Below are 27493 nucleotides of genomic sequence, written 5' to 3'. Positions count from 1 at the left end.
GAATGCCATACATGTTACACCGCCTTCTGGAATGGAACAAGACAAAACCTGGGAGCAACGCAGACGTCAGATGCGGCCAGGGACTGCTCAGCCAGGAGCTGTTTTCCAATAGCCCAGCAAACTTCTACACTCTTTCATACAACAAGCACACTTGCCATTATGTTATAAAAGCACAACTAGAGCAGGTAGCCATAAAACACCTCACTTTTTAGTCTTTAAGAATGTGCCACTGTGTTTCAGGAAGGAAATAAGCCTACATGCAGTCCAGAGGAGGCAATGCCTTCCCATAAAGCTGCTCAAAGTATCTCACTCATCAAGGATACTATTGCTTTTCTTTTTCCACCTGCCTTAACTCATTCTTCTTTTGCAGTCTTAGTGAACTCATCTTTTATTTAAATAAATCTTACATTTGAAGACACGATGCATACCACTCTACAGTGATATGACATTCCGTATCAATAGCATATAGCTGAGATCAATTCAATCATGTGTGGAACCTCTTTGACACACAATGTCTTATACCAAACTGATTTTTCTAAAAAGGTAATAATTTGTTTTTGAGTCTTTAACATGACCACCAGACTGATAAATAAGAGCAAAACTTTCTAAATAGGCAAATTTAACCAGGAAGTGATTAAGAAATGATAAAACGTGATCATACGCTATTTCTAAGCGGATCTTAATCCATATATTAAGAGAAGCTCCCCTGCTTCCAACGGCTGCAAATACCCTCTAAAATACCTACAGCAAACCTGAAGAGCCTTGCTAGCACCCTGGCAGACTTACCTAGGTGATGCCGGCAAACTTGCGCATAAAGTTTGAGTCTGGAATGATTGTCGCACTCCTCAGTGCCCCAGGGCTGGTTAAACCACTCGCTCACCAGCTCATCCGTCAGCTTTTGTGCCACAGTCTTTCCCACCCGCATAATCCCATCGCGTAACACTTTGCAGATCGGTTTGTGCTGGCCAAGCCTACACATCTGGCGAGGAAAGAAGAAATACTTGTAACTAGATGCCGAGCAGCTGAAGAAGTTATACAGAGTGGTTTGTAGTCTAAGCTCTGTATGACTAGCACACTTACGGTGACTTCTTATTAAATGTAAAACCAGAAGATAATTCAACAAAAGGTTCAGCTGAAGGTTACAAAGCAATCTTGTCGTTCAGTAGCACGCCATGACCACGATTAAACAAAGAAAAAGAAAAGAGTTTCTTTCGTCTACCCCTTCTCTGTAGGTTTGGTTGGGTCTCAGTGTGCTAGGTTGCAACGGAATCAGTACAGGTATTGTACCCTGTGAAAAATGAAAGGTGTGTTCCCAAGCCATGCTCCCCATCCCATTCACTGCAGTGGCACAGAGGCCAGTAAAGCACTAGAGATTAATTCAGCGCACACTTCTACATTACACAGAAAATATTTTTCTGCTGATTACAGTGAGCTACTAGAATTGTGTTACTGTTGAACTATATTCCTGCATCCTGTATTAAATAGTGGTTTTAGCTCTTTATAGTTTGTTCATCTCAATGATGTTTGAGGAATGTCTTTTTTTGCTTGTTTTTTTTTGCAAGTTTTTGCTTGTCCAGACAAGCTAAGAAAAAATACTCAATTGATATTATTCAAACACCGACCACCACTGCGTATGGCTGTATTACAGGATTAAATTTTGTTTTCAAATGGGATCAAAATCCTAACAGTATAACTCAATTAGGCATTCTTCTTGACTCTGAAAGTGCAGAAAGTCCTCAAAGAAAATAAATCTGTATACAAATAATTGTTTAACAACTGCGGACATTTTGCAAGGAATATTCAGTAAAGCAGAAATGACATGTAAATAAGAAATAATTCAGCGTGGTTTTTCTTTCCAACCTCGTATACAGCACTCAAGTCCCTGAAGAAAGTTTTGGCTCCATCGAGCAAGGCCTCATTTTCTGGACACACCACAATATAGGCGACATCCCGATGGCCCCCGTATGGGTCTAGCAACAGCCTCTCCCAGAATGGCAAGGAGAATGGAGAGATTGTCAGGAAGTCCTTGTCATATCCCACTAGTAAAGTTGGAATTGGAAGAGGTTCAGGAGATTCCTCGGAGCCTTAGGAAAAAAAAAAGAGAACAAGAAGATAATGTTAAAACAACTGGTTCAACTGCAGCGTGTTCTCTGATGTAACAGGAGGTTGGCTCTTTTACTGAAATACTGGAAATCACTAATCCCTAGCTACATTTTATAACTTACTGTAAATACACATACTGCCCCCCCCGAGTCTTAATCTTGCCGACTTAGAAGAGTTTTCACTTTGTCATAGTCATAACCACATCTCACCAGTGCCTACTCAACCAAAAGCAACAACATGCACGCAATAAAATCTGACTTCATGGTTCTTCACCAGCCTCCAGCTGGTGGTGCAAAATTACTGCATAAAATGGTTAGCCAAAACTTATTCCTAGGGTATATAATAGTAAGCAGATAGAATAGTAAGTTATTCTAATTCAAAAAATTGCCTTCTGCTCCTCTCCATACTGAGGCACTCACTGTCACAGTTCAGAGGACTACCATCAAATTCAGCATGGTATCTTCCCGTCACTGCTCGTTAGAAAAAATGCCATTGAAAAAATTCAAACAAAAATAAGCCGATAGTTTATGCAGAGTATAATCCAACTTTATTAAAAAGTCAACACTCAATAAAAACTTGCTGAATCTGTACCAAAGGCTCTGCTACTTACTATATAGCAATTCTAGTTTTATAGTCTGGTAACAGTTGGCAGATCCTAACTAACTCTTAAATTTACAAATGCTGGATAAAATATTAGATTAGAAATACTTCTCATGAAGGAAAACAACTTTAGACAGGAACTGCAGTTACACCAAATTGTCCTAGCCTCAAGGGAAAGTAGCAATACATCAAACACTAGCAGAGAGAACAGGAAGCACTACAGAACAGTGAGAAAAAAAGCAAGACTGCATCAGTTAAAACTGAAATAAGTTGCAAGCAAGAAATACCTATCTAAAGGTCAGCCACAATCGTCCAAACGTGCACATACAAAACCTATTTTGTAATGTGTATTTTTGAGAAGTATGAATTGCATCTTGGAAATACTTAAACTGAAATATCTTAGTAAATAGGAAACCTTAGAACGAGCATAGCTCAGCAGAGAAAGTCTATGCATTTTTAATATTTAGAGGGTTAGAGCATTGGCTCAGGAACCTCCTCTCCCTTTATTACTTGGTACAATTTTAACAGCTTCCTCTCTTTGTGTTATGTATATATAGTGCAAGCCAAAATACAGACTCAGCTTGATCCTCACCCAGCAGCTCTGCACAGTGTAAATGTTTATTGTCTTGAAGGACAAAACCTCCACTGTAGTATTCAAGCAACTTACTGCAGATGTCATTTAAGACCATGAAAAGCTATCAGAAGTGTCCGATTATAATAATGCTTTTCCAGAACAAAGCGTATGTTTCTAGAAAACTATGCTTACATTTCAGCTTTTAAGCATATCACACAATATACATACCATAGGTTCCTCGTCCTGCCATCTTATGGAACTGCTGCCATGTGAGTGGTCCCTGCACGTGCTGGATGTTCTCCCAGGTCCTTCCTGTTCGCTTCTTCTGGATGGCATCCTGGAGAAAGGGCTGCAGTGACAGCAGCATACGCACCACATCCTGAGAGGAGAGCATGCTGATGTCCAACACTGCAAAAGACAACAGAGCGCCCATCATTTCCAGCAAGGAACAGAAAGATTTTTTTGCAGGTGACAGCATTTTTTTCATTTATTGTTCCTTTGTACTGCTCTTCACAGTGCCCGTAACAGCTGAACAACTCTAATTAGCTTAATGGAATTTAGTGTGGTACTTTATGAAACCATCACTGAAATAAAGCTGTCATAATAGTCCTTTTCACATACCTTTCAATGTTAGGTACCACTGCTCGTCTCCACTTTAGCTTTGTGAACCGACGCAAATCCTGAGACAAATGAGATCACTACGTCTAAATGCTAAGAACAACTGAAACACTGTTGTTTTCTAAGTCATTTATAAAGCTTTCAAAAACCTGCTTCATTTCTAGAACGTTCTAATGCATTTCATTTCCCATTTAGAGATCCAGTTAAATCACTATTTTCAAGATTCAAACACACTTCTAAAGGTCAAAGAAAACTGTTTGGATCCATACCATTGCTGTGAGGCCAAGAATGCACAGTGGCACTTCTTACTAGGGCTTCATCCACTTTCCCACCAGTGGGGTTATCGACGTACTGCCTGCCTTGCTCCAGGGCGTTGAAGCATTCTATCCAGGAATCGTTACTGTCTGCCTGCAGTCTGTCATAACTCCAGTTCACACACGGGAGCGTCTGACGATTGTTGGAGGACATGTAATCCAAGCAGCTCAGAGACGTGAAAGGCTGCGTGTGCTGATTCTGGAGGAGGAGGAGGAGGCTCACTGGAGGTTCCTGGGTCCTTCTAGCTCCCTCTCCCATCTGAGAGATCAAGTTACTTTGACATATCATCAGTCGTCTTTCTGCAGCTTGGCCAATGTCTGAGGTCTTGCCAAAAATATCCAACTCATCCTCGATGAAGAGCCCAGAGTTGTAACCTAGTTTACGGTTCATAATAGCGCTGAAGCCACAGGTGCAACGGTACTGATCCTCATTAGATGAATCTGGGATGTATAACCCGACATCTGCACCTTTAATATTCATATTACAGGCGCATATACAACAACTATCAAAGTTACGATCTTTGAAGATGTTCAGCACAGAGTCTGAAAGAATCAGTGTAACATAGAGGCTGTGGGCTTCCGGGATCGGCTGAACCGTGGCTGGTTCCACAGAGTTAAGCGGTCGTGTTGTAGAAGGGGTAGAAGCAGGTGAACCTTGATCTGTGCTGTCATATTTTACAGATCCTTGACCACTCGCAGTCCCCCCACCTCTGGGAGTCCTTGGGGTCCTGGGAGTGCGCGGGGTAGGGACAGAGAAGCGGGGAGTTGCTGGTGATGGCAGAACTCCTGCCCCACTGTTGCTGGCCGGAGCAGTGCTATTCAGCGTCACTGGTGTGTTCATCTGAGGAGTGTTCATCTGCAGATAGTCTTGGTCAGCCAAACTCCCAACACTAGGCACATTGCTACAAGGAAAATACGAAAAAGAGTCAAATGCAACCATCCGGTTGGTCGTGAAGACTGATTTCATCAAAACTTATTTTTACATACAGAGAGTTGGTGAAATCCCAAAGGATTCACTGCAACTGCAGGAAAGGAACACCGTCAGACATTGTGCTCATCGCCTTTCACACTTATGTCTCTTTCAACTAAAATTTTAGTCCTCACATGAACACAGCTGTTTCTTATCAGTATGATAAAATGGGATCATCTCAGGCACTTAACCCTCCTAAAAATTATTCCCATGGGATAAAACTCAAATGCTCTTTAAAAGAATCTGCAGATTAACTATTAAGCTTTCAGGATATCTGTTCGCTTTTTTGGGGAAAAAGAGAAAGATTACTTTTTGTTATTGTTTTAAGCACAATTACCTGTAAGGAGATGTACATCAGTGGAAATTAAGAAAGTATTTCAGAGTCATGGAAATGTTACCTTATTTTAGAAATGATCACTTGGAACAGCCTTCGGAAGTAATGCGGCACGTGGCATTTATATAAGGTATTGCCTAGTGGTGGTATGGAACTGATAATAGCACTTCAGATACTACAAATGCAAATACCCATTCAGAACTACACACAGTCTACAGCACAAAATGACATATTCCATTACAAACCCACAATACTGTAAAGCTAAGAATCGTATTTTTGGGTTACTTCTTGTCATCAATGATTTTTATTACTCTTGTCATTTGCTGCCAAATTGAAGTGACCAAAGCACAGTTTGTATATTCCCCTGACATCCACCTTCTCTCTGCAATGACTCATTACATCAAGCACCAGGTGACACAGAGCCAATCAGAGTAAAAAATCTTTACTTAACTCTTTCCAAGTTCCCAATAATTTGCTCATTTTTCTTGTAATGTCTCCATTACATATTAGGGCAAGGAAAAATCCTAAGGATGTAGTATGTCTCAAGAGAAGACTGAAAACAGATCTTTTTTTTACATCTGTTTTCACCGTGTACTTTTTGTGTTATTTTAAAGGTGTACCACTGTAACGCTCTCGTATCATTAGCAACTTGAAAAGGAAAACAGTAAAGACCAGATTTCTTAGAATCATTTTATTAGCTTGAACTGATGTAAGTCCAACTCCGAGCAAGAGGAAAAAAATGAACAAAGGTTTGAAGGAGCTCTGAATCTGAAGCATGCTGAATGCCTCAGACTAACAAGAAAAGGTGACCTAGAAACCTTGATTGGCAATCACCACTCAGTTGGAAGCCTGTAGTAAGAATTTTCTCCCTAATTGAATTATATTGAAAATGAAAGGTTTTTTCCCCCAACAAATACCTGAAATTAATAACCAGCTCAGACCTGGTGAATCAGTTACTATTATTAAAAAAAACCTGTGAATTAGATTGCTCCCTAGGCACTACCAAGGCTTTACAATTTCTTTTTTGCAATTCTTTTGAGAACACTGAAGGATCCTTTGGAGCTGGAAAAGGACTGATTTAGAGGGTTTATAGACTGATTTAAAGATACAGGCTGCTTCCTCTAGAAAGCAGTGCAGTGCAAGCAAGGAGACCTTTGTACTACAGCATGCTTTTTAAGAGATTTTATAAACTTAATGGAGGAAATTCTTGATAGCTTTGAAGATTTCCAGCAAAGAATTTCTTCCATAAACATTACTAATTTCGGAGAAGTGAGTAAGGTACACAAGCTTTTATGTTAAATAACAGTGATTCCTTATAGGTCACAGCACTCTGGAAAGGGATGTGACACCTTTGCTTTTGGTATTTAGAAAGAGGAAGATAAAATACATCTGATCATTTTATTTCCTAGCTTTACGTTGAGTTACAGTATTTTCCTGTACCAGAAATTGCAGTTAATTCTTGTTCATTTATAAGAGTGCAGTGGACATATACTGCCCGAACAATTTCCAGAAAATGTTCTTAATTCAAATGTTCATACAGTCAGAATTTTTTGACATGGTGGAATGACAGATTTGAAAGGTTTAAAACACACTTGCAAGCTATTTTATGGTTCTGGTGCTTAGCTAAATACTCATTAATATACGCAAGAGATTTAATTAACTAACTATTTGAAATGTGGGGATGACAAACTCTGTAATTTCCAACAACACAGTACTTACTTGTAGCCATCTCTAATGAAAGTGGCTGGTGGCAAAGGAAGTTGTTCAATTTTAGGAGGAACAGCCCAAGAAGGCCTGAAAATGCAGGCATCTGGTATCTTCAGAGGTAAGAGGCACTGACTTGGCAGTATCTTCAGTGGAGCAAATACGGAGGAGCCCACGAAAGGTTGAAATGATGGAACTTTGTGCACATACGAAAAGTCCTGTAATATCCAAGTGACATTGTTTACAATACCACAGTAAGGTTGAACTTTGCATTTACACAACTATTTTTCATTAAAACTTGACGTACTGTTTGAAGCCTCTACAACTGTATTTTTCCCCATAATTATACTTATTCATTCTACAAAACATTCAAGAGCTGATCCTTCAAGGAAACTCAGCTGAGGCTCCTTGGTACGCTAAGATACTGTATAGCTTTAACTAATGCCAGCACACCTCACAGTTAGACTACACTCATTAAGGACGAGGCATGTTTGAAAAGCGAATGGTGCACTGAAATATCCACATTATCTAACTTAAGGCACTGACTTTAAGCACTTAAGAGGTTGATCTTTGCAAGACTTCTATGCTCATAATGGAGAGGTTGAGTCACATTGTGAAGAAAATTTATTTGCCTTTAAGTCAGCCCCTTGGAACAACCCCCACACTGGGAATTAATATAATCCAAACACTAACAGTGCACACTTCACACTAGCACCACTCCTAGTACTGGACAGAAAAAATAAACTAAACATAATATTAAATGTGAATATAAACGAAGTTCAGTCAAACTGGACTTCCAATGACTGTTATGCTTGTTTGCAGACAATGATGACAAGAACTTGAGCCAGAGTTTCTAAAGCTATGCCATGTTTCTTTCAGAAGAAAAGAACTAGTCCTTTTGACGCACTACTGCAAAGTAAAAATAATTATTAAAATAACAGCAGTCTCTCAGAATTCCAGTATTTAACATCTCATTAGATATTTCCATTTTTCCCTCACACCTTGTACAGCATTGAGAGATGAGAAATGTGTGGATTGCTATCTCCAGCTGCTGAATACTCAGCAGAAGAAATCTACTTACATGTTCTCAAAATGATCAGCAATGGGTTTAGGTGCTTGTTTCCCCCACTGGTGTATATGAGCAGGTGTGACACACTTAAAAGCAGAGTAAACTGTGCTTGCTGGAGATGTTATCAGGCAGAAATAAAATGTATATTGTAATACTCCTACAACTGCTGTGAGGGAGATTAAAGTACTTCTAATAGCAACGACACCCTAAAATCCGTTCCCATTCAGAAACTTTCAGCTGACCAAATCACAGTACAGACTTTCTTTCCAGGGCCAAATTATTCTAGTTTTAGCAAGCAGTTCACCTGGCAAACGGAATGAAACAAAGCAAGGTCTGTTACAAACCTTGTTAAAAACTTACTCCAAACTTCTGTAATTATATACAAATCTGCAGACACACAAACTACACAAAGAGAGTGGACAACAGTAAAGCCTTTAGGAAGAAGCTTTTTCTCATGCCTTCAAGTTATCAAGTCAGGACAGAAGGAAGAAGAGCTCTTGCAATAACAAAGCAGACTTTCCAGGAGGCTGACTGCCTTCAGGAGGGGGACACTACAGCTAACTTCCTCAGACTTCTGACTGGTCACAATTTGTTGCTATATAGAGACATAACCCTTGAATGCAGCAATCTTACTTCCTCCCACGGACATACTCGAATGCAGGCAGTCACCCCGTGGTTCACCTGTGCTTTACTTTCATTCTGCCTACGTTATTCCAGTGGTGCCATGCAGGAAAAATCTCTCATTCACAGCTGACTAAATCATTTACACTTAGGCAAGATTACGCATCTGTATTCTTATAGTGAGTTATAGCCACCTCTAGTCCATGCAACTACAAGCTCTTGTACGTGTAGCTCACTCAGCAATGCCAATAACTAAAGCAAGCCCTCTTGCTATTGTCAGCATTCAGGGAGGGAGCTGCTGCTGAGGGAAGAAATGGCTGCTGAAACAGAAGGAACAGGCGGTGGTAGATTAGGGACAGGGTGGGCCTGAAGGAGAGGAATTAGGCTATAAAAATCAAAGGTTAGGGAATACCAGGAGGACAGCTCTTGTGCGTATCTCCCTATTGGATATCTGTGAACAAACAAGCTTGCACTGCTGCAGAACAAGGAAAAGCACACTTCTAAATTAAAAAACTCTCAGCCTATATGCATGGAAATATGATAAAGATAACTTCTGACAAAAGTGATAAAAAATTGGCCAAAGAAGTTAAGAAATGCAGAATGCACACAATCAGGCAGAATGATTTTAACCTACCTGTTGACCTGTGCTAAGGATGGAACAATGAAATACATATCAATGTAGACCAGGTGCTTATGTTAAGTCTTTTTTCATGTGATGCTATGGAAAAATGGATACATCTGGATATGTAAAGCAGGGGAGGTGAGTATAGTACCCCATAGCAGAGTCCCCATTTAAAAATATTTCTTTACTCAGATACACTATAGGACTCAATAGAGGAGTAACTATGTGACATTACCTGACCTGTGTTATACAGAAAGTCAGATAAGAATGGTCCCATCTGGCCTTAAAACTTGTGAAGTAACATCAGCTGAAGAAGAAACAGAGCAAGTTCAACCCCTGGGCTTTCTCAGTGATTTTCAACCCTAACCAAAAAAGGCAACATTTCAGAGAGAAAAAGGCAGCCTTTCTACATGCATGATTTTATCCTAGCTGCATCCCCAGAGACTGGCAGCAAGGAGTGGCTATACATAAAAGGTACAGAAAAATTATCCGAAGAAGTAAGTCATTTAAAAGCTACATAGTCACAAGTACCATGTTTTGCAAATACGTTCACTCTTTCTGTTAGGCATAGGGCTCATTTCACATACAATACTGTTTGTTTCCTGAGAGCACCCAAAAACATTACAAACATAAAATTACACCTATTATATGAGAAGAAAAGTGCCTACAGTTCAAATCAGAGAAACAATTATGAGCTCTTTTACTAGAGAAGTTTTCAGTTTTTTTCCAACTAAAGACCAATACAAACTTTATATGGTTCTATTTCCCATTTGTTAAAGAAGCCTTCTAGGCACACTACAGGTGACTTGTTTATAAAAATCCAAATATACGAAGGTGAGATTATGAAAACACCCCACGTGTGGTATGTTACCTTAATTTCTTCAGGTTTAGGGCTACCTAATCCATCTTCCACCTCCATTTTGAACTCAGCAAGCTGTGCTGGAACCATGCTGACCATGGGACTTTCCATCATTCCCAAGGTGGTTACCGTCTCTGAACTTACTCCATCTTTATAACTCATTACTGGGGAGAAGGCAGGGTGTTGCTCTAAAGAAGGTGGTGTTGGGAACATCCTTTGGAGATCTGCCACAGCTAAATATAATGAAATAATGCACAGTTAATCATCACAATATGAATTCTCAAGGAAGTCCAATAAAACAGAAGGGGTTACTCACTACTAGCTCTTGTTTTGTAGGCTAAAACCTAGTAAAGATTCTACAGACTTAGCGCAGTTCTGACACCCGAATAACTCTAGTCTTAGAAGTTAATTCCTAGGGATGAATTCCAGAAATTCCTAGGGATGCTTTGCAAACTTGCTGTTCAGCAGAACAGCAAACGCGTAGACACAAAACTTTAAACATACAGGTTTTTTAATTAAAAAAATAATAATATTCTTAAAAGAAAAGATTAATTGACGTGAATCGAAAATTCACCCCAGGAACTGTTACTAAGGAGATACAGTATAGTTTCTTCCCTTTTTTTAGGGCTGACACTGACTCCTAAACCAGAGACTTTTGGAATTAGCATGCACTTAGTTTTGTTTTTCCCCTGACATACAGTCACTGCAGTCTCATTTGGTCCATAGCAACATAACTCCAGACAAAAAAAGACAGGCTACTGCTGCTAACACAAACAGGAGCCATTCTGCTTAGGAATCAGACTGCCAGGCATCCAAAAGTGACAATACTCAGAGCTGCAAAAATATAATTCTGTATCACAAGACATTGAGCCACAAAAATCCCTAAATGACTTCCCAGTAAATTAACACACTGTAGTAATTACAGCATTTTTTTTAAGTAAAAAACAAACAAACAAAAAACAAAAAAAGACACGACAGAAATTCTTAGTAAAATACAACGTAGTCTATGCAGTCAAACAGAAGTCAGTACAAAATCCTGTATTTTCTACCAGTTATATTCTTTTCCCTTCAAGCCACCAGCTTCCATATATATTCTGCTTAAAATTCAGAATGTATGCAATCTTTTCCTTACTTGAATTAGGACAGTTATTCTCTGGACTTAACAACCACCCTGCTGAATTCGTTGTTAAAACACTCCAATCAGCACAAGGTAAACTCCTGCTAAATGCCCAATGCCATTGCCATCCCTAGGCACACATCTAGTCCTAGCCGATAGGACACAAGGGCAGACTTCTTTGTATTCAGTAACTTTTGCAGTCTAAAGATTATGGAAAGTTGATAATAGAGATGTATTTCTGACTGAAAAATACTCGACTGTGAAAATCAAAACCAGTGAAACACAGTATGAGTCTCAAAAACTAATTGGAAAGGACAAAATAAGTGATGGAATTAAAATTAGATAGAGTATACGAGTACACACACAAAAAGAGATAACAGTTTTTAAAGATGCTACAACCACAAGTCCTGTCTCCACTCTAGCTTAACAGAACCAAAAATCTTAATTTTGTTCTTTTTTGCAAAGAGGTGAGACAGCCAGCCTCCTATTTAATTCTTTAGACAAAGTGAAACAGTTTGAATGAGTGAAGTGCCCCCAGAAATAGAGTTCTGGTAGAAACAGCACTGAATGCTGAACCCAACTGTTCCACAGCCTGGAGCAGTCAGAGTAAATTAATTGGCAACGGCTTATTCCTACTCGATTTCTTTTTTCTTTCTCAGTCTTACAGTGAATGAAGACTTGAAAACAGCTTAGTGTTGTCCTGATAAAGGATTAGTAAATGTCGAAAACAGCTTCAATGGAATGGAAAAAAATATTTTCCATCCAATGCTAGTATGAAGTATAATCTTCAGGATGCCACTTGGATTAAGAGCTGCCTCTGTTTTTCAAAGAGAAGTGTGCTTTAGGAAGTAGAGAAATGGGACAGGAAAAAGGGTTAAAACACAATGTAGTCAGTAGGACTTTACTATGATGTAGCAGGCATTTCATTTCCCTGCAGATACTGTTGTGTCTGGACAGCTGGGGTCAAGGGGAGAGAGCTACAGAACAGAAGTGGAGTGTATTTATTTAACTTATTTCAATAAACTTTGCTCATATTCGAGCCCCAGTTTGCAAAATTCTGCAGTGCAGAGTCATAAAAAAAGTTTAATTACAAAAAATCCCCAAACCCTCCAGCAACAGGCTAACTATCATTATTCATTTTCATATGTGTCATGCTTGAAAAAGCTTTGCATATTTTAAAAAGCTATGGATCAACTAAACCTGTCAAAATCCAATCTCTGCATACTGCAGACTGGTACATTTGAGTAAATCAGCACAGCTTTTATGGGTCCATAAAACTCTGACTCATCTCCTTCACACTGTTTTTTTTTTTTCCCCCTCAATTTGTCCTCATTACCAGCTAAAGTTAATGAGAAAGCATTAAAGAATGATTTGCAGAGAGATTTGATTTCTGCTTGTAGAGGCCACAAAAACCAGCCATTCTTCGTTCTTACCATTAAGTAATTCATAATTCATTACCTGACTGGTTAGTATCACGCAAGAAATTCTCCCCTTCCTCTTCCCACGCATGCAAACACACAGACACACACACATATATATATACACATATAAATCCCAGGAGAAATGCCATCTATGTAAATAATGCAAGAAAACCCATACATCTCAAGAGAATAAAAGCTATAATTTTCAACAGTTGTTGGCACAGTCCTTACAAAAGAGCCCTATTGCTTTAATTTGCACAATACATTTTAGTATACAGTTCTATTTCTGCATTCCCTGCACATAACCTGGTTTGTGCTACACGTGCAGCACCTGCGCAAGCATCACTTCTACCAAAAACATCCCCAAGAGGTTTACAATGTGTCTTCAGTTAGAAGGCAGTACTTCTATTGTATTCTAGATTCCTCCACACCTACATTAAACCCTGAAGGTGATTTTAGTCTGAATTAATCATACGTCAAATGCATACCATATGTTGCAAGTCACACCTTTACATTCTGAACAGTTGCATAAAGAATGATTTATACTAAAAGATGCAGTAATGCAGTAAACGAATAAATGAGGTTAAATACTGATCTGAGAATACAGGGGTAGTTTCTAAATGAAGATTTTTAACAGTTCCCTTCTGTGTCTGTACTACAAGACAACAGTGTCAGAAACAGAGCATCTCAAATCTCCACAGTCACATTAAAAATGTATGTCTATATTACCATCCAGCGTTTTCATTAAAATACACTTACCCTATTTTACTGTTAGCATGTAGCAACCAGAGAACAAAATAAGCGCACTGGCTCTTAGTTCTGAGTAAAACCTTCCACAAAAAAAGGCAGTGTGGTAGCTAGTAAGAAGATTTTAACCGTCAACAAAGTGGTAATCAGTTGCTGCTACTTACTTGGTGGGTAAGGTACTGCTGTTCTACCATCCTTCCCCACAGGGCGTTCCTCAGACCCCACTGCAGGCATTTTTGATGACCGAAGAGCTGGTGACACAGCCTAAAAGTAGAATCGTTACACACCATATTAAAAAACACATGAAATAGAAATCAAAAGCTGTTACAAACCGAAGACTCTCCGAATGAGATTTAACAAAAAACATCTTAAGTGCAGTTTCTGTGAAATCACAGAAAAGGGAGAAGTCATAAATAAACTGGTGTACTCCGAAAGTATTGCCAAGAACCAGACGTTAGAGTTCTAAGCCATGTTATCGACTATCAGTCAATTTAGGATCCCACTTTGTAACATTATGGCTATATGAGATAAAGCTTAAAAAGAATCCTGATAACTTTTTTCCTGGTAATTGATGTAAATCTGCTTTTCCCTCTGTATTTCCTGATTTCCTTTTGTATCTCCTAATTTCCTTTCTCTTTGCAAAGCATAAACTGCTTATAAGCACAGAAAGGAACATGCTTCCAAGAGTTACTTAAATAAAGTTGAATTTATTTTGATTTGGGCAGATTCTCAAACAAGGTAAAAGAACAAATCATCAGGTAATGAAACTAAGATCTTTTCCACAGCTCTAAGAAACACAGAATACTGACAAAAATCAAAGACACTAAACTAGATTTAATACAGTTAAGGGGCAACTACATTGCTTTACCTCAGGAAGCAATCTTACAGCTTGTCTCTGCATGACCATGACAGCAAGTTAGCTGCGTTTTCCTCAGAGTATACTGGTTCCCCAAGTGACTGAAAAACCATCAGATGAGACAAGCTTTGATGTTACCTAAGTGATCTTCTAATATTCCCAGACTGTACACAACCATTTCTCTTCTTTATAGAATCCCCTTGAAGGCTTCTTCTGCTTTCAGTTCTTCCTGGTTAAAAAAACCCCACATGTTCGCCTACCTGGAAACAGTCTCTCCTATCTGTTAAGGATAACTGCTCCACACTAGGATTGCAGCATCCTTCCGCCTTTTTATTTTTCCTTTTGTCAGGATTTAAGTCAACAGAACACTCAATCAAACAAAGACTTACACCAAGCTCATCTTCATCTGAATTATCGAAGATATTATCTAGATCATGAAGCGATGGGGCGAGGTCTGTCACCTGTGTGAGGCTACCAGAGCCTACTCGGCCTGCAGCATTGTCTTGCCGGGTATCTATCAGGAAGAAAGGAAATAATCAGTGAAAAACAGGAGCAAATTTCAAATCTCACTCTAAATAGAGAAGAACCAAGAATCAGTGATGACCCTTTTCTATGATGTAGCCCAGAAACATCCTTGCATCAAGTTTTAAGCAAGGACAAAAGGTCAACTGGGAAATAACAAACGTAGCTGTTGTTAAATTTTATTATTCTAAAAATTATTTGTATTGTTATAAAAAGGACAAGCGGAATCAAGCTCCATAGCAGAAGCCATCCATAACTCTCATGCAAGTGTTCAGTATATGATCTTTTTCTTTGGGATTTCATGGTGGGTATTTTTGCTTTACAGAGTGCTTTTACTCACCAGTCTTAGGAGCAGAACTGAAAATAGACATGGCATCTTTTCCATCGGGAACTGGTGTAGAATGACCTGTTGCGGGGATTTCCTTGGTTCCAATTCCATCTTCTGACTATACAAAAATTCCAAGAATTTTTTAATGGACATTAATTTAATCTATGTAAGAACAAATCTTGTACCACTGGCTTTCCTATGTTGAGCTCAACGCAGAGCTCTCAATTCAGTGTTTTATGAAGCACAGAACGTTTTAAGAAGGGAAAAGAACACACTGGTCTGCTGATTATCTGCATATCAGCAAAAACATGATGTAATATTGAGTATGATGTACAAAAGACTTTATACACATCAGCTAACTTCAACGGGCAGTACAGATAATTAGCCACCTCAATTTCTCTAGAAAACACCTCTAGAATGTTAAGCATGGTGGCTACCTACAAGTACAAATGAGTGCATAGCCAGACAATGAAACAGCTCCATAATGGACAAGATACATAAGAAATGTCATGTTTATGGGACAAGCGATGGCCAATGAACGGTGATCAAATTGCTTTGGAAGATGACCTCTAAGGAAACGTTCAAACCGCTATCACATCCGTATCACAAATCCTCTCAGTGAAAGGCTAAACTAATTTTGGGCAAGGGAAGAAAGATGGATTTGGGCTGGAGAGATCTAAGCTTTGCAGTGAGGTTATATGTCAAGCTGAAGAAAGTAAGAAAAATGCCCAGCAAATCCTTTTGTGTCTATGAGTGAGTATAAGGCTTGAAGTATTTTGCTTCTTGGCTTAAATCTGGAACACATCGCTGGTCAAGTTGAATATATACAAAGAGGATGTGTTCGCTGCAGCAGCAGTTTTCATACAGAAAAAGGTTCAGAGGGACAGCAGCAATGGTTCAAAAATACCATAATTAAACAAACTTTTTTTCCCCTGTGTGGCTGTACAGGAAAGAAATGCATAATCCCTTTAAGTTTCACCTGTGCAATGGGTTTGTGTCCTCCTGGGAGCTGCACAACAAATACTGTTCTATGTTACTATTATCCCAACAAGAATGTTAATGATAAAGACTCTGGATTCACATGTTACCTTGTTCTTTTTCAGCAGATCTTTTTCAGCCACAAGTTTGCATTTTTTATTGCCAGTGAAGCTGTACTTTATATCACCATCTTCAAAAGTGTAAGGATCACTAGCATCTCCCAAACCTTCTCCTGGTTGTTGTATTAGAGGCAAGGGGTCAAGATAGCTCAGTGTCTGCACTGGTTTCTGTTCTTCCAAAATCTTAAACCGTTTATTAGGTTGTGCTAAGAGCCTGAAAGCAAAAATAAGCAAGTAAACAAATATATCACGAAACAAACATGCATATCTTTTACAGCAGAGAAAAAAAACAGCTCTTAAGATCTGTAGCTGTCACACACGTATACAGCCCATATCTCACTCCTTGATATAGCAAGAATACATTCTTCCTCAAATAAAGGATGCATTTGCCTAAGTTTAGTATTAAACACTGCACTGTATCAAGAACTTTTACTTCAGGACAATGAGAAAAGAGTGAAATCTGTCACTAAATCAAAATACTTCCAAGTACACTTAACCTTTTCAGCCTAGGAAGCTCCACAGTAATTACCAAAATTAATGTTGTCATAATTCAAAAAAATTTCCTCAATCAATTTAGCTTAACCATTTTCATTAAATCCTCTTTGCTGCACCTTTTATCCATTGTCAAAATGCAGAAGTAATGTTAAGCCTGCACAAAATCAACTCAGATTCTCAGGCTAAAGTTGACATGAAATATCCTTACATAAAAGGAAAGACATTTAAAAAAAAAAAAAAGAGCTAAAAATTCCTAAACATTTAAGAAGTTCGCATTCCTTACTGAACAAGATGCTGTTTGTCACAATCTGTAGTTTATTCTGAAGTAGCATTTCTAAGAGTTTAGTCTTTTCTGTGTATGGAGAAGGCAAGTCCATTACTGCTTTCAGTTTCAACACCTTCAGAGACTAAAGATCAATGGTGTTCCCCAGGGACCACTGGTTCCCAAGGTTACTCTGTCCGCTCCTGTTTAACATCTTCATCAGTGACCTACATGAAAGGACAGAGTGCACCCTCAGCAGTTAGCTGATGGTACAAAGCTGGGAGGAGTGGCTGACACACCAGAAAGCCGTGCTGCCATTCAGCCAGACCTGGCCAGGCTGAATTGTGTGGAGAGGAACCCTATAAGGTTCAACAAGGGAAAGTGCAGAGTCCTACACGTGGGGAGGAATAACTGCACACATCAGTACAGGTTAGGGGCTGAGCTGCTGGAAAGGAGCTCTGCAGAGAAGGACCTGAGTGTCCTGGTGGACAACAGGTTGGCCATGAGCCAGCAGTGTGCCCTGGTGGCCAAGAAGGCCAATGGTGTCCTGGGGTGCACTGCACAGAGCGTGGCCAGCAGGGCAAGGGAGGTTCTTCTCTTCCTCTGCTCTGCCCTGGGGAGGCCACATCTGGAGCACTGTGTCCAGTTCTGGGCTCTCTCTCCTTCAAAAAAGACAGGGATCTCCTAAAGAGAGTCCAGCAGAAGGCCACAAAGATGATGAGAGGCAGGGATCTCCTAAAGAGAGTCCAGCAGAGGGCCACAAAGATGATGAGAGGCATGGAGTATCTCCCTGATGAGGAAAGGCTGAGAGCCCTGGGGCTGTTCAGCCTGGAGAAGAGAAGGCTGAGAGGGGATCTGATCAGTGCTTATCAGTATCTAAAGGGCGGTGTCAAGAGGATGGGGCCAGGGCTCTTCTTGGTGGTGTCCAGCCCAGGACAAGGGGCAATGGTTACAAACTGGAACACAGGAAGTTCCATACAAACACAAAGAAGAACTTTTTCTTACTGTGGGGTTGACAGAGCGCAGGAATAAGCTGCCCACAGAGGTGGTGAAGTCTCCTCCTCTGGAGATATTCAAAACCTGCCTGGACAGTGACCTGCTCAACCCACTCGAGGGGCCTGCTTTAGCAGTGGGGTTGGACTCAATGATCTCCAGAGGTCCCTTCCTAACCCTGGGATTCTGCGAATAGTAAAGCTCCTATCAAGTTCAAAGACCAGGTACTGGCATCACAACACTGATGCCATAATCCTGTATCTGTTATTACATCTAGAAAGTGCAATTTTAAAATCACTCAATTGGACAAACCACATCAAATTGCCTCTACAGCGCAATAAAGACCATCTCACTTGCTATAACCAAACATTTATGTAGCTGTAAGGGTGCATAACTGAACATAGCTTTTGTTTTTTGAAATGATCAAAAGACATAAGCATAATAGAACTCTTATATTTTACTTTGATAAAGGTTTTTAAAAAGATGCATTGGTTGTTACAGTGTCCAACTGAAAGCCAGATGAGAAAAAAATAAAGCATACTACAATAGCACATTTCTACTTAAGTATTCAGTGTTAACTCCAGCATACACTTCACATCTCTAATGCTACAGGGATGCCTTCTACTTGTTGCAGTATTTTTATTTGGCAGCAAATAAATTAATTACTATTAAAAATCTCTTCTCATTAGTTACCTTCCTACAAATATTCCCATTAAACAAAATTATCAGAGAGAAATTCTGTCTTCTACACCTACATCATCCCTTGGGTTTTGATACCACGAGTGAATTCAAAGCTTACAACTGAAACTAGAACTTAATCTTGGTTATAATTTAATTAAAGCACCATTCAGGCCAATTTGCATTCTTACCTTTTCAGTGCAGTGCTGTCTGTGTTCATTTCCGTCTTGGCATCATTTTTCTCACATGGAAGATATGGTGGCTTGAATTCCAGATCATCGCTTGATGGGACGCTATAGGTCCTCCACATATCTAGTGACTCATTATTCTGAATTATCCCACAATATAATGCTGTCTCACTAACCTCTGCCATCAGAGGTAACCTCTGTCCAACAAGAACTGTCCTCTCATCTAGGCTGGGCAACGGCTGAAGCTCCAGCCCACTGCCATAGAGTGCTGGGTTTACAGGTACAGAAGGTGGGTCCAGATTCTCTGCTTCCTGACCTCTTGGCTGGGGGCTAAGTGTGGGAGGCAGAGGGGAAGAAGGGGAATGGGGTGAATCCATAGGATTCATATTAATTTGCTTGCTTGGATTTCTAGCAGGTATAGATAGCGGCTTCTCATATTTTCTGGAATTAGGGACTTCTAAAGAGGGTTCCATTCCGGCTAATCCCAGTTTCTGCCCTGATGTGTCCTGCTCCACGCACAGCTCTTCAGTCACAGAGGGCCGATGGTGAAATGGCATCATAGGCCTTTTTTGCAGTTTCTCTCCTTTGTCCTGTCTTTCTGTTGCTTTGTGCTTTGAAGAGGCAGGAGGTGGCACCGATGAAGATGATGATGTTCCCACACTGAATCCTGGTTGATTTATCGTCGGGGGGCGGCTGGAACCAGCAGCACAACGCTGTTTGAAAACCTTGTGCCTGAAAACAGAGGCAAAAGCAAGTCACTGCACAGTTCATCCTATTATCTGCTCTAATGGAAAGAAGCCCGAAGAACAGGACCAAGAAATCTTATGTCTATTGCCGATCTTTTAAGAGGTTTGGGAAGTGCCACATGATCTGCACCAGGCAGCGCCCAACTCGGCTGCAGCATCTCTGACTTATAAAATGGAGAATGGCAGTCTCCAGAACTCAAAGCAAACAAGATTTAGTATTTATAAAAGCCTAATACTGCTTCTGCGGAAGGTAATGTAACAAATAAAATAAAATAAATCAGGCTACTGTTGTTTTCATTACCCTAAAGAAATATACAGCCTTTCAAGTAAAATGACTGCTGGGGAACTGAACCACTACTCTTGTACGCTCCTGAAATACAGATCTGAATTGGTTTGGCTATGTTCACTGAGGCAATATACAGCAAAATGCTTTCATGTCAGTTTCCTCCAGATAAGGATAAAAAAAGAAAAAAAAAGGGCACAACCAGTCCAAAAAATAAGCAACTACAAATTGATGAAAAAGTATGAATAAGTATTTGAAAGCATTCAAAAACAGAAATCCACTAACATGAAAACTTATTACAACGTTAAGATAAACTATGTTATCTCAAATAAAGTGGACTACTGGACTGAAGAAAACTAATTCTGCTTCTATGACCTAGTTACAAAAACATTTAAGTTTTGCACAGTGGCTGTCAAACAGTACAACTACTTGTACTGCATCTTTTTCCTGTAACCATCTTATGCTGCGTGGTGCTGTCCCGCTTTTATTTGGGTTTGTTTGATTGGTGTTATCAGGAGATACTACAAGTTCTCTGCCACTATAGATCACCCTTAGCACAGTGCCCATGTGCACCTAATGCCCTAGTAAGTGCAGGTGTGCCTTAAGCACGTGCTTACAACATTTCATTGGGTTCATTCTCCATCATTCACCATACGAACATGACTACAGAACTTGACTGACACCAGACAGTGTTTTTCAAGACAGAAAGCTGGGTCTATAGAAGACTGAATTTGATGCTGAGTATCAAACAACCCTGCATTTGAGACCCTATCTTCGCATTTTTATTCACATTTATACAGCACACACAATGGGCACCATGATTACTAAGGCATTTATACTGATAATGACAGTATCTGTCCAGCTTCTTCACCTACACAGAAGTCTCATGGCTCACATTTATTGCTGTTTGAAACTGCTTCAAATTGCAAATGCAGCTCAACCTCTGTACAGATTCAGATCTCCACTTTCCACTATCAGTTCCCCAAGCTTTCCAGGCAAGGGTGGACTTCAGTTTTCTACAGAAAACACCTGGCATCCTGACAAAACATCCACTTGTTCCACATTCCTGAGTATACATACAGCCAACAAATAATCAGGGCTGAAGCATAAGGCTGCAGAAGAGCAACATTTTCACTTCAGACAGCACAGGCTGCGCAGACTCAACACTCTGCCTTCCCTGTGACACGCAACCTCTTTGCTTCCCTTTATCTCTTCTTCCAAATACACAAATAGGAACCTGCTTTGTAAGAAGTCAAGCACAAGGTACAAGGACACAATCAGGCTTTCTAGTTTTCTAAACAACCTTCCAGTGATCAATGGGATGCTATATTCCTAAATCTCTCTGTACAGCCAAATCTGCACAGAAAGCCCAGCACAGACTACTGGGACAGGGCAAACATTTAAGAATTTGGTTAGACAATTGTTTTCTTTAACTATAGGATTATTCTCAAGCTTGCCTCACTGTCAAAAGAAAAGGAAAAAAGAAAACCAGCTATGATTCCATCAGATAAAAGAGTGGAGAATCATTTCAGCCACATAATCAGCTGTTGACTATAATTCTGGCAAAACCCTTCTTGCAGTATTAAAATAAAACAAACAAACAAAAAACACAAACAAAAAACCCACAAAAAAAAAAAAACAAGCAAGATACCACAGGGGGTTAGTTAGCATGGCGGTATTTCTATTTGAGCACATGAATGTCATTTACATCTGTGAATACTTAAAAGTAACTAACTTCTTTAGGTCATAAAAACATTTTTACAAGTCTAGTAAATAGATGGTGACCTCAGGAATTAAAAATTTCAGTAGAAACGGTTTCATGGGAATGCTTCACCAGCAGCAGTTTTTCTGGCCATTTCCGGCACCTCTGATAATTCTAAAAAAGATTTAGTAGAATTGGTGCTGCTGGTTTGCCTCCCCTGTGTGAGCAGCACTGGAACTTCCAGTGTTCAAAAATGGCCGACAATTGAATAAACTTCTACAGCGCTCCTTTACTCTGCTGAGATCTCTTTTTCATCTGTTCACAGTTGGTGACCGTGCTGCAAAGCTGTTCTACTGTCTTGGTGTTTTTCTGGTGTCTGGTGAGTCATGGCAGACTGTCTGGAGGGTATATAGAGAGAAAGAATTCTTAGGGAAATTTTTCATCTTTCTCCAAACAAGAGTTCCTCAAATCGGGATGCTCTGAAACTCCGGCAAGACGTAAACTCTTTCACTGATCTGTAACAGATGTTTATTAATTCTGTGCCAACTCTGCATAAGTTGCCATCTGAGCTTCTGCTCCGCTTCATCATAATTTTAGCACTCCAAATTTTGGAGCTTTGAAGCTCACATCTCTGAAAAGCCTGAAGGATGAGGTGATTACAAATGAGAAATGTTTGAGTGATTCTAGACCTCGCTCTCTAATCTAGGATCATTTTTCCACTTAAGTTGCCTGCGACAAGTAGACAATGATAAGAGATGCTTGTTAATCACCTGCATGTGATTGATGTGCGCAGTTTAGTATTAGAGTTCCCTCTTTTCTCAGCTAAAACATAACTCACTTCTTAAGGGGTATTTCTGTCTGAACAGGACACTGCTCTTTCAGCAGGAGAAATGCTTCCTGTCTTTGAAGCTCACCTGGAACAAGAACAACTGACTCTTTGGACCGGATCCACAAAATCCCAGGAAACAGCATTGTTAGGAACTTCCTCTTCCAAATTTGCAGTTGTAATTTGACTCCTCCTAAGGAATAAACAATTACTTTAGTAATTCTTGCACTGTATAAAACAAAACTTTAAATAAACAAACAAACGTGCAAATTGACATTTGTTAACCTCAAATAAAATTCCTCTCTTCTACTTCACCTTTGAGTTACCATTCTTTATTTAACAGTATTTCCCTCTAATACATCTAAAAATTTTTATGGGAGGATGGTACCAGCTCCACATCAGATAGCTTTGTCTGGGGTTTGAGAACAAAAAAGAAAATTCATCATCATCATTCTGAAAATTCATCTGACATATTCAAACAGGAAATTGCATGGAAACAATGAAAAAATAAGGATTTCAGGGCATATCATGTAATGAATATATTTTAAGAAATAAAGTAAAAATTTAAATAATAAAGATCTGCAATGCTAAAAATAATCCAAATCCTTATTACCAGGAATTTTAGTCCAGCTTCATAATTGTTACTCTTGGAATTCTAAATATTAAAGATACTCCTTCTTTGTTCTTCAGTCACTCAACTTTCAGTCTAGTAACTACAAGTGGAGCTAGAAACTGCAGTCATTAAATCTGAAAACACTTAGCTAAAGGCACCTTGTATAGATTTTTAACCTCAAAGTCTGTCACAGTTAAGATACACAACTGCAAATACAACGTGAATGGCATTAAAGAGTTTTCAGCTGAATACAGTAACAAATTTTCTTTGATAAAGCTGCATTGCAATATTAGCTTTGATTAGTGGCAAAAAAAATTCTGTCAGGAATAATATCTAAGGCAAAATTATTCATCTTTTAACTACTTATTATATGGTATTAACAAGGAATCCTGCCTTACTTGGACTGTGACCTGTTGAGAATGCATTCCTTCCAGACACGGTGAACCATATGATTGTGAAATTTTGGAGTAATCTTGCTTGATTTCTTTGGACTGTGTACACTAACTGCCCCCTCCTGTACAGCTGAGTGGCTGATACTGCTCTGAGAGCATCCACTTTCTCCTACAAGATAAATCAAGCAGTCGTTATTTGAAAACACTAACCATTTTGTATATTCAAGATAAAACCTCAGAGAAGAAACGAATGGAACAGCATGACACTACTTCTTTATATTATGCCTGAACTGAACTATCAAAATCAAAACTTGCTTAAGTCTTACAGCTTAGATGTACACTATCACAGAAACAGTTTAACAGTTGATTGTTCATATATACAACATAACATGTGAGGCTCTCAGCTGTAACGTATGACTAGCAAAGACATAGAAATGAAAACATTACTCAAGATGTTAATAACCTTAAAATTCCAATTTACATTCTGCACTTCATTTCTTTCTGTCTGTGAGACAGAAACCTTAGCAGCTGTTGTATAAGCAGATGTTTCTTTTTCTGCATCGCAATAGGGTTTTGTTTAGATCAACTGAAATCCAAGAGTCATCTTCAAAAGCAGAACCTGGAACAGCAGAGGGAGCTTTAGGCTCATTTGGCTCGGCCACTGAGCACCACTGTAGTCTGAATGGAAAACGAAGTAAGGATATGCCGCATCTTAACAAGGTCAAATCAGTGTACAGAACACTTTGTCCTTCTGCCTGACACAATTTAGAAAGCCTTAAGAATGAAATGTTGAAAGTATTCACTGCCATACATCGCTACATCAAACAAGGCAGTTCTGCTGACTTCTATTAGGCGACATTCAAAACCCAGCTTTTACAATTGCACACAAGCTGCCTAACCCCCTATCTTCTTCCATTCTTCACACTTACAGTTACTTTCTGCACCCAGAACTTTCCTACTTCTCCTTCCACATAGGATTCTAACGAAAAAAGAGGCAGTCAGAAATACATTCCTACTCATACTGAGGCCAGCGACTAACGACTTACGTCACTGGCTTCCAAATGTTTTACATTCTTTGTTAATTCAATGTATTGGTAATAAAAGCCATAAAAATCAGATCAAAGCTTCAAGAATTAGCATACGTGCTCCTTTCCAGGGGGAGATGCATACACATAAACAAACGTAATGCGCACACGTATACGTTCCATAAGCTAATAGCAGGATGGATGTAACTGCCAGTGTGAAAAAAGAAGTGACTGATGAAAAGGGAAGAACTGGAGGTAAGGGAGGACAACCAAGTGCCTACCAGAGCTTTGAAATTGCATCGGTGTGCATTAACAATTTTTTTCCCAAATTCATTAATACCTTTTATACTACACTCCAGTTCCACACCTGAAAAAAATCCCATTCTACTGTTCCAGTGGAAAACTGTTTCTTTACATGCTTTAGAGACAACCACAGAAAGTGTGGTTGGAAGAGAACTGAAGAGATGATCAAACCCATCCCCCTCTTTCGTCCCTGATCAACTGCAAGCTTATTTCAGAAAAAAATATTTGACTAGCCTGTTTCGAAAGAAAAAAAAGAAAAAAAGAAAGAAAAGAAACACCAACCCACCCACCTCTCTGCTAATGGTAGCTTCCCACCAGCTTATTTATTCTAACACTTCATTATCTTCACTCAGAGAAAGTTTTTTTCCCAATGTTTAACCTAGATTTGCTTCGCTCTAGTTTAGATTCATTACATACTGGTTGCAGAGGAAAGATTATTATTTTTCCCCTTTTATGTCTCTGAAGACTGTTAGACTGTCTCTCCTCCAAATTTCTCTCCTCTAGACTAAACAGCTTCAATTCTTTCCATCTTTCCCTGTGGGCCCTGTTTGCAAAAATCTATCATCATTTATACTGTGCTTTTCTGGACACCATTCAATTTGTCCACATCTTTGCTTAATAATGATGCTCGAAACTAGATGTGGAACTACACCACATTTTTACCAGCATGGAGCAGAACTGAAGGATTATTCACATGCTTCAGATCAACCCAGTTTATGTACCCCATTTACCAGTTCTGAACAGCACGTCATGTTTTTCCCATCCATTTCTCCAATTTGTCAAGATCTTTTAAAATGGTAAATGATACAATATAATGGCATCCTTTCATTATTCTCTGGGGAAGCACCAGTTTCATACTGCTCCCTTAAACAACAGCAGAGATCAAATGGAAATTGTGGCTGCCAGATTGAACAATATTAACATTTTTTTAGACTTTAATAGTGATGAACATTGTAAAACAGAATTCCCTTGTGATATTTATACAAGTTTAACAGGGATCTGAAAATTCTAAAAATTCAGTGGAAATTTTTTACATGCCTTCAAAATGATTTCTGAACAAAATTCACTGAGTTGTTGTTTTTTTTTTTTTTTTTTGCTGTATCTGATAATTCATTTTTTTTCCCCTTTATCATCTTAGATGCCTGCAAACGAATGCATATTTCACTCCTCTATGGCTAAGTGCCTGTTTGGACACAGATGTACGACTCCTCTGTTCCCCTGTTAAATGCGGTATTTCTAGCTCTGTACAAAAAGAAGTGTGTACTGCTGTATGCTCACTATACCCTCGTACAACAGGGAATCAACACTCATCGCAATGCAGGAAAACCACCACTTCAGAACCACTCAAGAATCTACCTATAACACTGGCATAATCTAGTCTCCTATGTACTTGCAATGCTGCACAAAGATAATGCCGTTATAGAAAATAAAGCTGAACAGAATTCACAACGTTTCATTTAAAAGTGCGTCTTCTTCAAGAGTGTTTAAAAGATCAGTTTTCATTTACCACAGACCGATGGAAAAAGCTGTCTCTTAAATCTCAGTCTATTTCCTGTCTTTAATGTGCTACCATTCACGCACTTATCCTCACGTATGCAAAGATGAAATGGCAACTCCAGGCTATTAGGCTTATTGCTTACCCATAACAGCCTGCTCTGGAGAAGTGGGTGGAGTGAGAGGCATTCCACAGGTACTAGAAGGATCTTTCACACTTCCAAGCCCCTGCTGCCCCACATTTATATGGCCTCCAGTACTGGCAGCATTCTGTGACATGGGGATGTCACTCTGGGAGATGAGAACAAAGGCTGAAGGATACACCATCCTTACACCACCTACAACAAAATGGAAAAACAAAAGTCTTAAACGTAACATAATATTCAGCAGCCCTAGCTGCTTCCACTCGTTTTCAATGTCAATTAGGCAAAACTTATCTGAAATACAAAGAGCTAAGGAATTTTACATTCTAATAAACATTCAACCCTCTATAACCAGTACAGGGATGAAACAAGAAGCTTGATAATGTGAATAATAGCATGTGGGATACGGGGAGTAAAGAAGCTTGAGGCAAGATAACTAGTCAGATGTTCCAGTGTCAAGAGAGCTACAAGAGAAGATAGGAAAATTATAATAGCTGTTTCTGATTAATTAGATTTTTTTTTTTCTAAAGCATGTGGAAGAAAATAATGCTTCAGGCAGAATACTGAAACTTACCAACAATGACTTCAACTGCCACAGGGAAATCGTTGTCATATCCCAGCTCTTCTTCCTCTTTCATCCCTTCTTTTTTCTTCAGCACCATAGGGTAAAAATACTGCCATTCTTCCATCAGCTTACGAGTTGCTGGGTCTGACATCTTATATGACTGACCCGTGAGTGTACCATTCAAACCATAAGGACTCACCAAAACTGCAAAATAAGAAATAACAGTGCTTACAGTATGTACATTTCAATTATGTGTCATCCATTCTCTGCCTAGCTTGGCTCACTATTCCATTTGTGTGCTGATTTAAG

The 27493-nt window shown here is 39.3% G+C and overlaps 1 protein-coding gene across 3 annotated transcripts in view; it reads right to left on the bottom strand.

Moving 5' to 3' along the window:
• MED13L (mediator complex subunit 13 like) overlaps positions 1 to 27493 on the bottom strand; it is a 183459-nt gene that overhangs the window by 22779 nt on the left and 133187 nt on the right. For all 3 annotated transcript variants that reach the window (XM_021413374.1, XM_021413372.1, XM_021413373.1), the window contains 15 exons: positions 27194 to 27388; positions 26623 to 26814; positions 23661 to 23823; positions 22738 to 22842; positions 19096 to 19824; positions 16468 to 16690; positions 15392 to 15497; positions 14919 to 15043; positions 13838 to 13937; positions 10401 to 10621; positions 7233 to 7435; positions 4165 to 5111; positions 3506 to 3685; positions 1861 to 2084; positions 787 to 979 (listed from right to left, as the gene is read on the bottom strand). In XM_021413374.1, coding sequence (XP_021269049.1) covers positions 787 to 979; positions 1861 to 2084; positions 3506 to 3685; positions 4165 to 5111; positions 7233 to 7435; positions 10401 to 10621; positions 13838 to 13937; positions 14919 to 15043; positions 15392 to 15497; positions 16468 to 16690; positions 19096 to 19824; positions 22738 to 22842; positions 23661 to 23823; positions 26623 to 26814; positions 27194 to 27388 — 3906 coding nt within the window. The remainder of the gene's footprint in view (positions 1 to 786; positions 980 to 1860; positions 2085 to 3505; positions 3686 to 4164; positions 5112 to 7232; positions 7436 to 10400; positions 10622 to 13837; positions 13938 to 14918; positions 15044 to 15391; positions 15498 to 16467; positions 16691 to 19095; positions 19825 to 22737; positions 22843 to 23660; positions 23824 to 26622; positions 26815 to 27193; positions 27389 to 27493) is intronic.

This window comes from Numida meleagris, chromosome 14, assembly GCF_002078875.1.
Source record: "Numida meleagris isolate 19003 breed g44 Domestic line chromosome 14, NumMel1.0, whole genome shotgun sequence".
Taxonomy (NCBI): domain Eukaryota; kingdom Metazoa; phylum Chordata; class Aves; order Galliformes; family Numididae; genus Numida; species Numida meleagris.
The sequence above is the reverse complement of the archived record's forward strand: the minus strand, read 5'-3'. Positions and strand labels throughout refer to the sequence as shown.